We start from the raw sequence: 14,673 nt of genomic DNA, 5'->3' as shown, positions 1-14,673 counted from the left end.
ATTGTACACATGTCTAAATACCATTACATAAGTGTCTACAGGCAGATTTTCATTTCCAGAAAGAAGTAAGTCTAGATTCAAAAACAAGGCTACGTTTTCAAGATTAAGAAAAAAAAGGCATTTTGTATTGAAGGAAGAAAAGAAGAATTATTTTGAGATCATCTTTAATTCGAAATTACAAAATCATGTCTGTTTCTTATCGGATATGGATCCGCTTGACCAACTGTTGGAGGTAACAAAGAACTCAAAAAATAGGAGCTGAACCACTTTTCATCTTATACAATAATTGTAATTCCTTTTTTCCTTCATATTGACTGTGATTGAAGACTTGTTTTTACCTAAAGAATTGTCATTAGCATAAGTGGGTAAACGTGTAATGATACGCGCAGACTGACGCTAGTTTTTTCCAAGTAAGCTAGAGTTATCTGCATTACACCCGTCCCATAATTCATTAGCATATTATGACACTGGTAAAATGAAAGTCCTATACATTTCAACAATGTAACACGTTTGAGCATATATTTCAAATTACTGAAAGCGTTGATCTTTTTGATAACTGAAAAGCCAGTAAATGGTTTTCGACGTGGTCATCCTATTTGCCTTTAGTATTGAATATGACACCAAAGTGCCTATGACAATCACCGACATTTAAAAATATACCAACAATTTTAAATTCCAGTTAACCAATCGAGTTGACTTAATTTATTGATAAAAATCTGTTTTGCTTGGGTTGAAAGTGACAAGCCATTGTTTTTGTAGTCTTTCTGGGCGGAGCATATTATACATTCCTGGAAAATTAGCAGACCAATCCCAAATTATGCCTGCTATATTGATTTAAAGTGCTCAATAACCGGTTTGTCCATATAAGAAACAGACACAAATTTTACATTCTCTTCTATTGAAGTATGTTCCGGAATCCGTCATTCGGTTTCCTTCTTCTACTTATTCATCCTAATCCTGTATCCGGTAGAGAATTGCACGACGAAGAATAGTGCTTACACAGTGAAAAATACTCTGTCCAGAAAACTTTGATATAGTAATACAGGTAAACAAACGCAGAAAGTTTAATTGACTGTTGGGGAAAGTTTTGTAATGTTGTCATTTCAATTGTTAGCTAAAATAATGTACCTACGCCACGTGACAGGTGAGGAGAGCAGGCCTAGGGAGAACACAGATAATGCCGGTCAGCTGGAATAATATACAGTGCAACATCCCCAAGCCCATCTTTCTCAAAAACAAATGATCTCTTGAAACCGAATGAAATGGAGATTTATGGAATGACGTTTTCCCTATTATAGTGATAAAAACCTTCCCAATACTGACCCTTTTAAATTCCGAATACCGGACTTATTTTGTGTCCCAAATGATCAAGATCCGACTTTCGACCAGCGGACCGTGAAATCAACACCTGTGGTAAAAGTTGTAAGCTTTGTACCATGGCGTGTACGCCTGTCATGGTTATGCTTTGTTTACTATACCTACCCTGATCAGGAGGATTATAACAAACATAACGTATTTATCTCGAATGACAAATTGGAACCAAATCGAACGAGTGAACCGAAGCTAGAAACGGTTACTATAAGTGTTGACGTTTCACATCTTAATCATGAGTAATTGAATAATGTTACTTTAACACATATAGAGTGGAAATATTAATTGATTCTTGTTATAGATGATGAGTTTTTATGCTGATCAACAAAAACACATATCAAATATATGGGTTGGCAACACTTGCAATTATTGCAATGCCAATATCTTTTACCAATGGCTATACATGTGGTGTCATGATATGTTCAAACCATCAAATTGTAAGTGAAGCAAGACTAGAAAGGGCCAGAACTATCACCAGGCAGAACGTTATTTATTTTATTGAAAAGATTGTGTATACAAACTTTCCACCAATCGAAACTGGAATTGGTGAAAGACAAGTGTGCTTACACTGTGTCATTCTACCCATGTATGGTGTTGGAACCTTGTACAAGTGTTTGGACTATTGGTAGTTCGTTTTTTACTAAACACATAATCTAAATTTTGTTCACAGCATGGTTGTACGGACATATCAAGAAGAGCTTGGGTATTTGGAGAAGATAGGTGGTAATGCATGGCGCATAAAGAAAGGCTTTGTTCCCAACATGAACGTAAGATAGTTCAGATATAGGTAGTATTATGCTTTAGGAATGGGGATTTGGCATCCATAGATTTTGGAAAGTAGATTCACTGCAATGTATTTATACACTGAAAAGTACCATCTTAATTTAGAATAATTCAACTTGTGTTACCTTATCAATATGATTAACATCTCTATCCAGAAATATTCTTTTAAAAATTTCATGGCTTCTCATAAATACTTTTTTCAAATTTAGGTAGTTTTACAAAGATGTTTGTAATAGACATGCATTTAGATAAACATTTGTATTGTTTGTTGATAGTTAATCTAGTTATATTAACCACTTTTAAATCACTTTTAGAAGGGCGTTATTTTCTTTTAATAACAGGTTGAAGGAATCTTTTATGCAAATGATTCCTTAGAAAAACTTATGTTTGATGAATTGAAGCAGTCCTGCCGTTCACAAGGTTATGGAGGATTTCTTCCTGGGATGAAACAAATTGGCAATGTTGCAGCTCTGCCTGGAATTATTGGGGTACCAAGATACATTTTATTTACACCTAAATCTTTATCACCAATTACAAAATCCGAACTTTTGGTAACATGAGTAATGGTATTGGATACGAAAAACATAAAAAGGGATACACAATTTAAAATAAAAATAAAGTTAAAAAATGAAGAAGCATTGAGGAATTTATGACTCTGTGATCCAATTCTTCAAAACAATAACACCAGTTCTTAGAGCACTGTATTTATATTGTTTACCTTCTTACAATATCAAGTTCGAAAAAATTGTATTTAATTTCCAAACTTTGCTTTAATGAAAATATCTTGTATATCTGTGTTCAATACATGTACTAGGAAAAACATTTTTTTTCTTATTCCTTAGAAATCTATTGGTCTTCCTGATGTACACTCCGGATATGGATTTGCCATAGGTAAGAGGATCATGCCATTGTGATGATGTGGGCAAACTATCTCTGGAAGTGTCATAAACATATGTATGTCAACATTAAACTTTAATATAAACTGTCACTTTAGATATTAATATAGGTTTTTTTATTCCACAAGGCAAAGCTAAATGTATCTTAGGTTTTGTATTATGATAAAAGATTTCAGAATCAAACATCATGAATGATACTTAATATGTAGCAGGGCGTGCTGTAAGTGTGCTTAAAATTTTAGGAAGATAGCTAATAATCAAACCAGAAAGCTCCTCAATCTCAGTGGTAATATCTTGCTTCAACCATATCATTAAAGACCTCTCTTACTATTATTGTTATTATTGTGTATCCCCAATATCCAGTTCATGTGATATTGATTCCCCTGTTACTTGACCAGAAAGCAATTTTGATATTTTGTCATCTTTTAACTTTTTTAACACTGAAAATGTTAATGTTTTGCTGTATAATATAAGATTGTACCATACTATGCACCATATGAGATAGTTTGCAATACATTTTAGCAATGAATTATGTAAATATTATTTAAAAGGGTTTACTTATAATCATTGGATGTATTTTGCACTGGTAAAATCATTAAAATTATCCCCTGTTGACCCATAAAACTTTTTTATTAAAGGTAATATGGCAGCATTTGATATGGGAAATCCTGAAGCAGTTGTCTCCCCTGGAGGTGTGGGTTTTGACATCAATTGTGGGGTTCGACTTCTAAGAACAAATCTGATGGAGAAAGATGTCCAACCTGTCAAAGAACAGCTTGCTCAGTGTATCTTTGACCACATACCAGTGGGTGTTGGCTCTAAAGGCATCATTCCAATGACAGCACAGTAAGAATATACTTAAACATGGTAATTTAGGCAGAAGTGTTATATCCACTTAATACAGATGCATTAGTTCAGGGTCATGTATTGGTAACGGGTGATATTTCAGTTGAAAAAGAATAAGAAGCTTGAAGTGTTTTTGATCAAGCATTTGATTAATTTAATTGTTTTCGTTTTTTTTTCTTTTCTTTTTTTTTATGGACAATTTAAAGATGGCAGTAGTATAACTAGACTATATAGTTTGGTTTCCTCATGTGTACGATACTTGTTATTTCTCCACTTTTCACCTTGTGGATGCGGAGTTGACTGGATTTTATTTTTCTGTTTCAGTTTTAGGATGTCAGGGAATATTGTGTATCATCAAAAGGAATAAGTAATAAATACATGTAACTTAAAAGTCATATCCCTTTAATTCTTGTTATTTACTTTTAATTAGGAACTTAGAGGAAGCCTTAGAAATGGGAATGGACTGGTCATTAAGAGAAGGTAAGTAAAAATTGATCAGGAGTTCAAAGTAAATTCACCGATTATTGGAGAATGTTTCTAAATGCATTTTATGTCAATTATGTTAATTCATGAAACAATTTATTTGAAGAATGCAAAAAAAAAATTAAGGTGGATCGATAATACAGGTACAAAACAATTAAATTAGGTATGACCACAGTAAAGTCTTACATATGGTCTATCATTGTCCTCTTTACTTCCATTTGATGAAGTTGACCTGACTTATCATCAACATTTGGCCAAACCCTGTGATAATGCTTTTATGCAAGACATATTATACATGTAGCTTTGCTCCAAAAGTTGTCTGTGCAATATAACTACTGTGTGATTTAATTTCATTCTGTTGTTTCAATTTATCTTTGACGTAACAATGGAAATTATTGATACTTTGTGTAATACACTAATGAAGATAATCTTAAAAACCACAGCATAATAAATGTAATTGATTCTGCAGGCTATGCTTGGGCTGAAGACAAAGAACACTGTGAGGAGTATGGACGTATGTTACAAGCAGACCCCAACAAAGTCAGTGCTCGAGCCAAGAAAAGAGGTCTGCCTCAGGTAATTAAATTTTATTTTGCCAGGTTTCTTCATAATAAAAATATCATGTCTGCAATTCTCCCTGAATGTAAGTGATATAAGTTCAGGAGAATATCTATGGTTACTACTACCAAGAAAATTTCTCATAATTAGTAGAAAGCAGATATTTGATTAGTAATAAACGTTTTGGCTGTCGTTACTTTTTTAAAGAACTTTTTTCATTGAAAACAAAAATTGTGGATGAGGAGAGTCAGAAAATTTAGTAAGCCATTCTTGTTTAGGAAAATTTAGGAAAGAACTAATGAAACAAAACTTTGCTATGTTTGTAGCTTGGAACTCTTGGAGCTGGGAATCATTATGCTGAAATACAAGTGGTAGATGAAATTTACAATGAAGTCGCAGCCAGGAAAATGGGCATCGAATGCAAAGGTCAAGTCTGTATGATGATCCATTGTGGAAGTCGAGGACTTGGGCATCAGGTAGCCACAGGTATGGCAGGTTATAAGACTTGTGTTCACTAATATCATATTTTCTTTCTGTATGTCAGATTATCACAGACTTGTCTAAGCAAATATAATATTTTCTTTCAGTATATCAGATTATCAAAGACTTGTGTTCACAAACATCATATTTTCTTTGGGGTCAAAAAACTGCCATTTTGGAATGTTTGTAGTGAAGAATGTTGCTGCTTTCACTCTGAAAACTACCTTCTTTATCTGATTGTCTTCAAATTTAACCCACACCAGACATTAATATACCCGGTACATTGCTCATTATATCTTTAATTTGTTGTGAAAAGTCGGTCACTGTTACGTTTGACTTTCATTAATTTGCTTAGGTAATTTTTAGTCATAAAGATCTTGCATACAATTCAAGTTTCAACATATTAATTGTGATGTATAATTCAAAATAAGACCAGTGATAAAGCAAATGTATCATGAGTATTCAGTATATCTTTAGATAAATCTGGCATCCATTAAAAAAATTGGTAAACAAGGGTACAGATGTCACTTTTGCTTCAAATTCATATATATCAGTTAAATGAGAAATAAGTTTAAAACATTTTACATTTCAATCAACATTTAACTTTTTATTGTGTATTCAATAGACGCACTTGTTGCCATGGAGAAAGCAATGAAACGAGACAAGATCGACGTGAATGATCGGCAGTTAGCCTGTGCTAGGATAAACTCTGTAGAAGGACAAGATTATCTCAAAGGCATGGCAGGGGCTGCTAACTATGCATGGGTCAATCGTTCCAGTATGACATTCCTCTCACGACAGGTAAGATGTGAATAATGTCAGGAACAAATCAGACACTTAATCACAAACATTTGATTTTGTCATAATTCCTTAAGAAAATTGAAGATGACTTTTCTTATTGTACTAATACGAACTATCCATGATGTAAGTATAGCTTAGCCATTGTTATCTTCGTCAGCTCTAAGTGTATATAAACTGTTTGTAGAGGTTTTAGTTTTGATTTTCCTTAGATACACTACATAACAAATCATTAACAGATAGCATATTCTAAACAGAAGATATGGCCTGAATACAAAAAGAATATCCTGGACAAAAGTTGAGCACAAAACATATAAGAAGTATTTATTTATTTTGGTAATATATTGTATTCTTTATCCAAAAATAAAGGATGCATATGTGTAATTGGCAGAAATGAAATGGGGAACTTCTTCATTCTTTATTTGAGCTTCTGTAGAGATCTGTTAGAAATTATTATGTATGCTGCTGACTTGTAAATTTTTGTGATCTAGACTTTTCACACTGTTTATTTTTCAGGCTTTCTCTAAAATGTTTAACAGCTCTCCAGATGATCTTGACATGCATGTGATTTATGATGTGTCACACAACATTGCAAAGGTGGAGGAACACTTTGTGGAGGGTAAACAAAGAACATTACTAGTACACAGGAAGGGTTCAACACGTGCCTTCCCACCTCACCATCCACTTATACCTGTTGACTACCAGGTAAGTCTAACACAGGACAGGTATACAGGAAGGAATCAACAGAATTTTTCCCTCATAAACACCCATTACTTTCAATATATGTTGATTACCAGGTAAATCTTACAAAAAGAAGTTCAGGAACTTCGGGAGTGTTCATTTCCTCACAAAATGCCATCTTCACTTGTGGAATACTACAAGGAGGAAAAATTCCTTATTTATCCCATTCACAAAGCAGAAAACATGTCCAATAAGATTGTGTCTTACAATATATCATGTGTTATGTTGATGAACACTCCATGACTGAAATGGATATTATTGTTTTAGCTGACAGGCCAGCCAGTGCTAATTGGAGGTACAATGGGGACTTGTAGTTATGTATTGACAGGAACAGAGCAAGGCATGGGGGAAACATTTGGAACCACTTGTCATGGTGCAGTAAGTAACACTCTTCTTTTATATACATTTTATCAAGTATCAACATCATGCAATGTTATGGTTAAGGTTGAGGTGTGACTACAAATCATCATTAAGATTATTTTTATTCCATTATCAATCTCCTATCATTTTTCCTTAAGGTGACCGTAAATATCTATGTCCTTCAAAAGTATAGTCTTTGCAGTATTTTAGACCTAAGTCATTAACCAGAATTTGATATTTGGTTTCATAATTATAGTCTATTTTTTGGTACCAGTTTTTTTGCCAATTTGCAGTTGGTCTGAAAAAGAATTGGATGTACTTTGCTCTTATAGTTTCCCTGCCCCTTTTGAGATTTATATTTGTTACAATAATTGCCTTGTACTTCATTATGTATGATTAAAGCCATCTATGTTCTTTTTGTACATTTATCTATAAAGGGAAAAATTCACATTTTCACTTTGCTAAGTCTTTGTATTGAAATTATTCAAACTGAATGTTTCTCTCTGTTTTCAACGGTCAGATATTTTATTATCAGACTTTTTAGATTTTATAACACCAACCTTAACATGCATACTTAACAAATGATAGTTTGATTTAAGTTTATTTCCCATCAGCAACACTGCATCAAGTTTCTATATCCTGAGCAGTATTTTCATACAACAATTGACAATAGTTTCATTTGGATTTATTTCAGCATTTAAATCTGTTCTGGTCTTTACCAATGATTTTAATGAATTTTGAGTAGTTTATAGTTTAGAAATCTCCAGTTTCAGTTTTTTGACTGAGTGCACTGACACGTAGATTTTTTATCATGATAACATATATTCCTACAAATTTCCATGTTATACCTTTTTGATAAAAGATTATATGAACAAGTATTGGTTTTTCTGTGCAGTTTTTCTTGATGACAGATGTCATGATGACCTTTAGACTGGAAAATGTTTCTTCACTAAAAAGCTTTATTAATGGGTGACCCATACTTGCCATAATTGTCCCCTATTCTGTTCCATTCCATTGCTTTATCAATACTTAATAGGATTTCATATTTTCTATTAAGGGTCGTGCTTTATCTCGAGCAAAATCTCGACGTAATCTGGATTACACAGATGTCCTGAATGCACTTGAGGAAAAGGGGATAAGCATCCGAGTGGCTTCCCCAAAACTTGTCATGGAAGAGGTGAGAACAAAAGTTAAATTAATCTTTTTACTATCTGTCACAAAGTATTATACCAATTGATGGTGTGGAGAGCGACTTGCATCTGTTATTGTTGTTAAGGGAGATAATTTGATAGAAAAGTACGAACAAAGACAAGATTTTGAAATTACCTTAACAAGTCTCATTCCCTGTGATGGCATTATTTCTTTAGTGGTGATAGTTCACATTTTTCAAATATGAAATTTACACCAATTAAAAAGTCAGAATTGTAAACATAGATCTTCAGACATTTTTTTTAAACAAAATGATGTTATGCTGAAAAGTTCAGATGAAAATTTATTTCTTTACAATGTGCATTGTTGATGATATGAGTATTCTTTATAAGTCTTTGTTGTAATTTCATTTTCTTGCAATACCCAGAGATCACTTTTTTAATAAAATTTTTGAGTTCTGGACTTATGCTGTTCCAGTATGACAGACTCAAATTTTGAAGATTCGCTGTATATATTTCTAACTCAACATCAGAATTTTGGATATGGTGCTCTGTGGTCACTAGAAAAAAGGTGTCATGAAAATTACAGATACCATAATTGTGCCTCATACAATTAGATCGTGTAGATTATATCTGACTAATGCTAACAGAAGGTTAACATGGAAACTATATACAATGTTTTGTCTTGAAGTGATAATATAATATGTCTTGGATTAATTAAGACTTTTCATTTTTCTTTCAACAGGCACCAGAGTCGTACAAAAATGTCACGGATGTAGTTGATACATGTAAGTATTTCAATTTGTCAGATCTCGCATTACTGGAGGTTAAGTCGCTTTTTTTAGAAATGATGCAAGAGTGTTCCACAGTAATGTTAGTATTGAATATTTTATTGATGTAACTGAGCATTTTTTCTTTATTTCATTTTTTCAGGTCATAGAGCAGGCATCAGTCAGAAGTGTATAAAACTCCGACCCATAGCTGTGATTAAAGGTTGAGCTCTTTTCATGGTGACTGAAATAAAACCTGACAACAGACAAATGATACAACAAAACTCTACATATTGCCTGACCTGTCACTTCCCTACTGAAGCTCAAGTTCATTGGTTGTGTCTAGACTCAGCATATGACTCACAGGCCACTCCCTACTGAAAGCACTAGTTATGTCTAGCTTTTATGCTCAATGCTGATTCGGAATACAAAGTTGTATTTTGCAGCAGATGTTGTGTACTTGACATACAATAACAGTGTATCATTGATATATACTGTTCATGGATTCCATATTGATTTGTTTGAACTGAAAATAGTGCTTTGTTTCAAGCATTTACATGATGACATAAACTCTTTATCTACAAAGCATACATATTTCAGTGTGCAGTGAGAAGTGATGCAAGCTTACCAGCTTCCTTGTTCAGTGAAAGGTGATTGGGGAAAGTTTGTGGAATTTATCAGCTGTAGTCTTACACTAGCTTGTGTTATGAACTGAATTAGTTCAAAACTAATTATCCCATTTTACTCATCAAACTAATTACTTATTTTCCTATTTATTTCAATGTGGTATACATCATAAATTTGATGTTACATATGACACTAAATGTCAGCATATAGTGTTTATTATGGTAAACAGTATAAATTTGTTGTTACAAATGACACTAACATTTTTAATGTTTAATTACTGTTTGTTGATAGACAGCATATTATAAATTATTTCATTTCCATACATATGTGTCATTTAAATGGAAATACTTAAGTAGTTCAAGTCTTTATTTTCAATTAGTGTAGTCATGTATTTAAAGTTATTCAACATGATACCATCCTTCAACTTGTTCAACTGTCCTTATACATTCTAAAAAAGAACCTGAAAAAAAGGAAACCAAATACATGTAGATCGTATATAACTGTTTTAGTTTTTGATCAGTCAATATCAGTCATCATTTATTTAAAAAAGGATTTTGATCCATGGTGAATTTATGAACGTGTAACAACACTTTTTAAGCACAGATCACCTTAGTCTGTTAATTAGTCGTGACTCTCCTATCTGACTAATCTTGAATGGCTTGGTGATAATATGATTTTATTTTACTGGCATATTTGGTGCTTTAAGATGCTACTTTAACTTATTATGTACCTGCTAGATATATCATCATGTTGGTACCATTTGGTATGAGAAGAGAAATAAAAAAAAAAAAATCAAAGGGACATAATTCAATACTTGTTATGTATGTACCTGTCTTTCTGTATTGGGTTATTAATCTATCTATCTGCTATCCAGATTGTTTTGTTTCTACTGGGTCATACCACTGAGTGAGATATATTTGATTGATACCTGCCATGTATTTACTACATTTGTCCCCGAATTTTGTTGAATTGGAAAAAATATTTGCAAACATTGTCAAGGCTTTCAACATTACATATTATTATTCAATCTTTTCCATTTTGATGAATAATCATCCACCAACTGTTGAAAATAACACTATTACTCCAAATTTTTTATCAGAATTATGATTATTTAATTTAAAATTAAGACAGATAAACATGTTTCTGCATTTATATGTAAATCCTTGTGGAGAATTATGCTTTGTAGAGTATGTAAAGTAACGATTATAGAGAGCAAAACTCATATAGATATAAAAATTCCAATAACTTAATAGTCTGTATACTTCTCTTATGTAAAACAAGGGTCACTGCTGCAGGTTTTTACATAATGCATCATTTATTGCTGCAATGTTGTGGTAAGAGATGTACTGTATATCAATAGTTATATGAATTGTAATAATCAGGAGAATATCCCTATTTAAAAAAAATGTGAAAATGGCATATTTGAGAGTAGGAAGATGACCAAAGTATCCATATCATACGATGACCTAAAGACCATATCTTCCAAAAAACAATGCAAAATTAGTAAAATGTTCAAATTTTTTGACAGGTTATGTCTCTGTGATCATTTTCATAGTTTAACGAAATGGAGATATTTTAAAATGTCTACACAGTATGAATAAAAATAGAAGAATTATTCAGAAAAGAATCCCAAAGATAACTGCCTGAAACATTTCACGAAATAACCCATATTCCTCATTGATAAGAATAAGTAACACCAGGATGTGTATATCACAATCTTACTCGAGGTGTTTAGGTCATCTAACCTGAAGGCCCGGGGTGACTTGTAACATCGTGTTTCAGCGCGCCGACGCCACGCCGTTCATAAACTTTCTATTCAGATGATTTCTTCTCAGTAACCAAAACACCCAGGATGCTGATTTTGGGCATGAAGCATGATAGGATGAAGGGCTACTAAGTTTGTTGATATGAATGACATTGGCTTACTTCTGAAATGTTTAACAACTTCTTCTAAATCACCCAGAGGTCTATGGAGCTGATATTGTGCTGTAGTATACTGGTATTAAGGGGTACCAAGTTTGTTCATATAATTTAATCTGACCCACTTTCAAGGTCACAGATGTCAGATTTGCCAAAATCTTCAAACGACTTCTTATCAATAACCACAATACCAAGGGTGCTGATATTTGGCCTTTTTTATATAGGGCCACCAAGTTATTGAATATTTATGACCTTTGCCAACTTTCAAGGTCTCAAGGGACAGATGTGTAAAAATCTTAAAACGACTTCTCAATAATCAACAAAAAATCACATGGTGCTAATATTCTGTCGGTTGGGTGGTGGGATGATGGGCTACCGAGTTTATGTAAATGAATGACCTTGACCCATTTTCGAGGTCACAGGGAACAAATGTGTAAAACAACTTTTAAGTGCTTCTCAATTACCAAAAAGGTCTAGACTGTTGATTTTGATTCTTTGATTAAAGAAGATGAAGGGCTACCGATCTGTTCAAATAATGGAAATGGCATTTGTGTAGTAGCATGTATAAAGAATATGATTTTAAGTTTTCAGATAATGTTTTTATGACCTAAGATTGCCTTCATTGGCCTATTTGGTTTCTTTCCTATATTGGTCTGTATAGTCAGATGATCGTTAAGTCCCATGAGCCTCTTGTTTTAGTTATTTTTACCTCGGCACACAAAGCATATTTTCCTTTACGACGATATCAAATCGTGCCATATTAAACATCAGCTAAATACTTCGCTTATTGATTTGATGTTTAATTCATTATCATTTGTCACTAAAGATTATGATCATAAAGAAAACTTGTTCATAATCCGTAACACGGCATACTAGATCAAAATCTTTGGGGTCTAGTATGACATGTGCTGTTTATTTCAATACAGTAAGCATGTACAGGGAAGCATTTCGTGTCCGTTAGCTGATGACATGTTTTGTTTTGAATTGATATAAAAATACATCGTAGTTCATGCGTGTAGCACTTATTTTTGTATCGTGTAGGAAATTATTACTATGTTGCTTTATGCAAAAAATGTGTACAAAGTTTGTTCAGAGCTCGTCGATTATCAGTGGTTGTTAATATTTTACACTTAATTACGTAGTTTATCGCTTAGTTGATCTAATGGGTGCAAAGTACGATAATAAATAATTTTCTAACATAACAAGTTTTTCTTACCGCCTTGATGACACAAAACAAACATGAAAGGAATCGCTCGATATCAATAGTGATGTGAGACCTATAAAATTATTTGGACAAAAAATGAACGAAGGCGTTAGATTCTAATTGTGCGGTCGTTTAAACTCTCTTTAAAAGTGCAAAAGCGGTGTGTTGTCAGAAAATTACATTAGAAATTCATTATGTTGACGAGGTAGATACATAATTTTATTGCACTAAGAATAATAAAAACCGAAAGCGTGACAGATATCAACACGCTATTACTGCTTTCTCTCATTTTCAAAATGAACGAAAACAGGTGATTGAAAACAAAATGTTCCAATTTCATTTTGGTATTTCAAACATCAACAAACAAAGCACATACAGACGAGTGAGCTCCTATTTGGGAAAATGATAATCATAAGTGGCAAATTGTAGAGTGAAAAAGTAAAAGAGATAATGATTTCCAAAAGGAAATCTCCTCGTACAAATTTGCCTGCTTCTCATCTACTTTGCCTGCAGAAATTTCTGCACCGGAGTTATCAAAGGGCCTGTTTCCAGTAATGTTAATTCTCCATAGGAGCCTGCCCCCGTATAATTTCTTATCTACTGTTTTTTTCTTTTCCGAAAAATAATTTTACACCATTCCGACACCCAGATTTCATAATTTCAGTGAAAATGTATTTTTATAAAGTTGTCAATTTCAGCATCAAAGACAGAAGTTCGTAAATAAAAGGTTATCTCGAAATTGTAATTCGCAACATAGTATAAATTTCTTTTGATAAATATTTCCAAAACATCGTGTTTATTCATAAAACATAAAAAAAAAATATTCTCGGATGAAAATGCACTTGCAGAGACACAATTATGAAGAAAAATGCCATAAATTTGCAATTTTCTCCCGTTATATAGTTTTGGATGCAAATTTCCATCAGAAAATCGGATAGAGCTTTACTTGTTTCATATGTGTACCAAAAATCAGCTAATTCCATGTGGTGGAACGTTCTCATATCGCCGCCTGAATGTGGTTGTAAATTGAAAGAAAAGGGGAAATGAGTAACAACCTTGTCTGAAACCCTATTATATAGCTTATTATATACAAACTTTTATATTGAATATCAGAGCGGATATTTTCATGACAGTTTTATGATGTGTAACCACTAAATAAATAGTATCGATATAAAGATTTACACTGAGGACACCCTGATACATGAATACTGTTCTATCTCAAGCTGTCCTCTTCTGAATTTTCTGATCGTGTGGCCTTGTACATTTATCCGTATCTTCTTGTCTTTGTCTATACGTTTACGAAAACATTCACTCGACGCTAGTTATTCTTGTCTCAATTTCCTTGTTTTATTGTCCCATCTCCAAAGCGTTGTGGCTCTGTCAGGGTTGGGACCCTGACTTGTCTCACTTTCTTTGTGCCTGCCGACCACGCCACATCGAATAGATAGATTATCCATATGAAATACTTTATTTTGTTCTAAGTAATCAATCAATTCTGCGCTTCTTGGAGGTATTGAATGTGATTTATTATATTGTCTTGTTATTTTGTGTAATTAGTTGTTCGTTATTTATTACACATTTTCGCATAATTGTACCAAACTACTAAGTATTAGCTGTTTACAGCAATCATCGGTGGCTTGCTATTTTGTTACTTTATCGACGCTTCATAAACCAATCGTTATTGTTTC

General features: G+C 33.0%; 1 protein-coding gene across 1 annotated transcript; it reads left to right on the top strand.

Annotated features, from left to right (window-relative positions):
• Window positions 1-962: 962 nt before the first annotated feature.
• On the top strand, window positions 963-12,986 carry LOC132556461 (RNA-splicing ligase RtcB homolog). The gene is made up of 14 exons (XM_060220870.1): window positions 963-1,045; window positions 2,042-2,138; window positions 2,496-2,642; window positions 2,997-3,045; window positions 3,689-3,896; window positions 4,327-4,376; window positions 4,849-4,955; window positions 5,264-5,423; window positions 6,043-6,218; window positions 6,732-6,920; window positions 7,224-7,334; window positions 8,374-8,493; window positions 9,210-9,252; window positions 9,398-12,986. The coding sequence occupies exons 2-14, from the start codon at window positions 2,043-2,045 to the stop codon at window positions 9,460-9,462; spliced, it is 1,521 nt and encodes a 506-aa protein (XP_060076853.1). The 5' UTR covers window positions 963-1,045; window position 2,042; the 3' UTR covers window positions 9,463-12,986.
• Window positions 12,987-14,673: the final 1,687 nt, after the last annotated feature.

The sequence above is a fragment of the Ylistrum balloti genome, unplaced genomic scaffold (assembly GCF_031769215.1).
Source record: "Ylistrum balloti isolate Yb309-2 unplaced genomic scaffold, AGI_CSIRO_Ybal_v1 Utg370572, whole genome shotgun sequence".
Taxonomy (NCBI): domain Eukaryota; kingdom Metazoa; phylum Mollusca; class Bivalvia; order Pectinida; family Pectinidae; genus Ylistrum; species Ylistrum balloti.
The sequence above is the reverse complement of the archived record's forward strand: the minus strand, read 5'-3'. Positions and strand labels throughout refer to the sequence as shown.

Bases quoted from the DNA above. Each gene is read 5' to 3' on its own strand.
- LOC132556461 (XM_060220870.1), top strand. From the start codon at position 2,043: ATGGTTGTACGGACATATCAAGAAGAGCTTGGGTATTTGGAGAAGATA. The intron at 2,139-2,495 runs GTAAGATAGTTC...TTTTAATAACAG, and splicing joins GCTTTGTTCCCAACATGAAC to GTTGAAGGAATCTTTTATGC. The intron at 2,643-2,996 runs GTACCAAGATAC...CTTATTCCTTAG, and splicing joins CTCTGCCTGGAATTATTGGG to AAATCTATTGGTCTTCCTGA.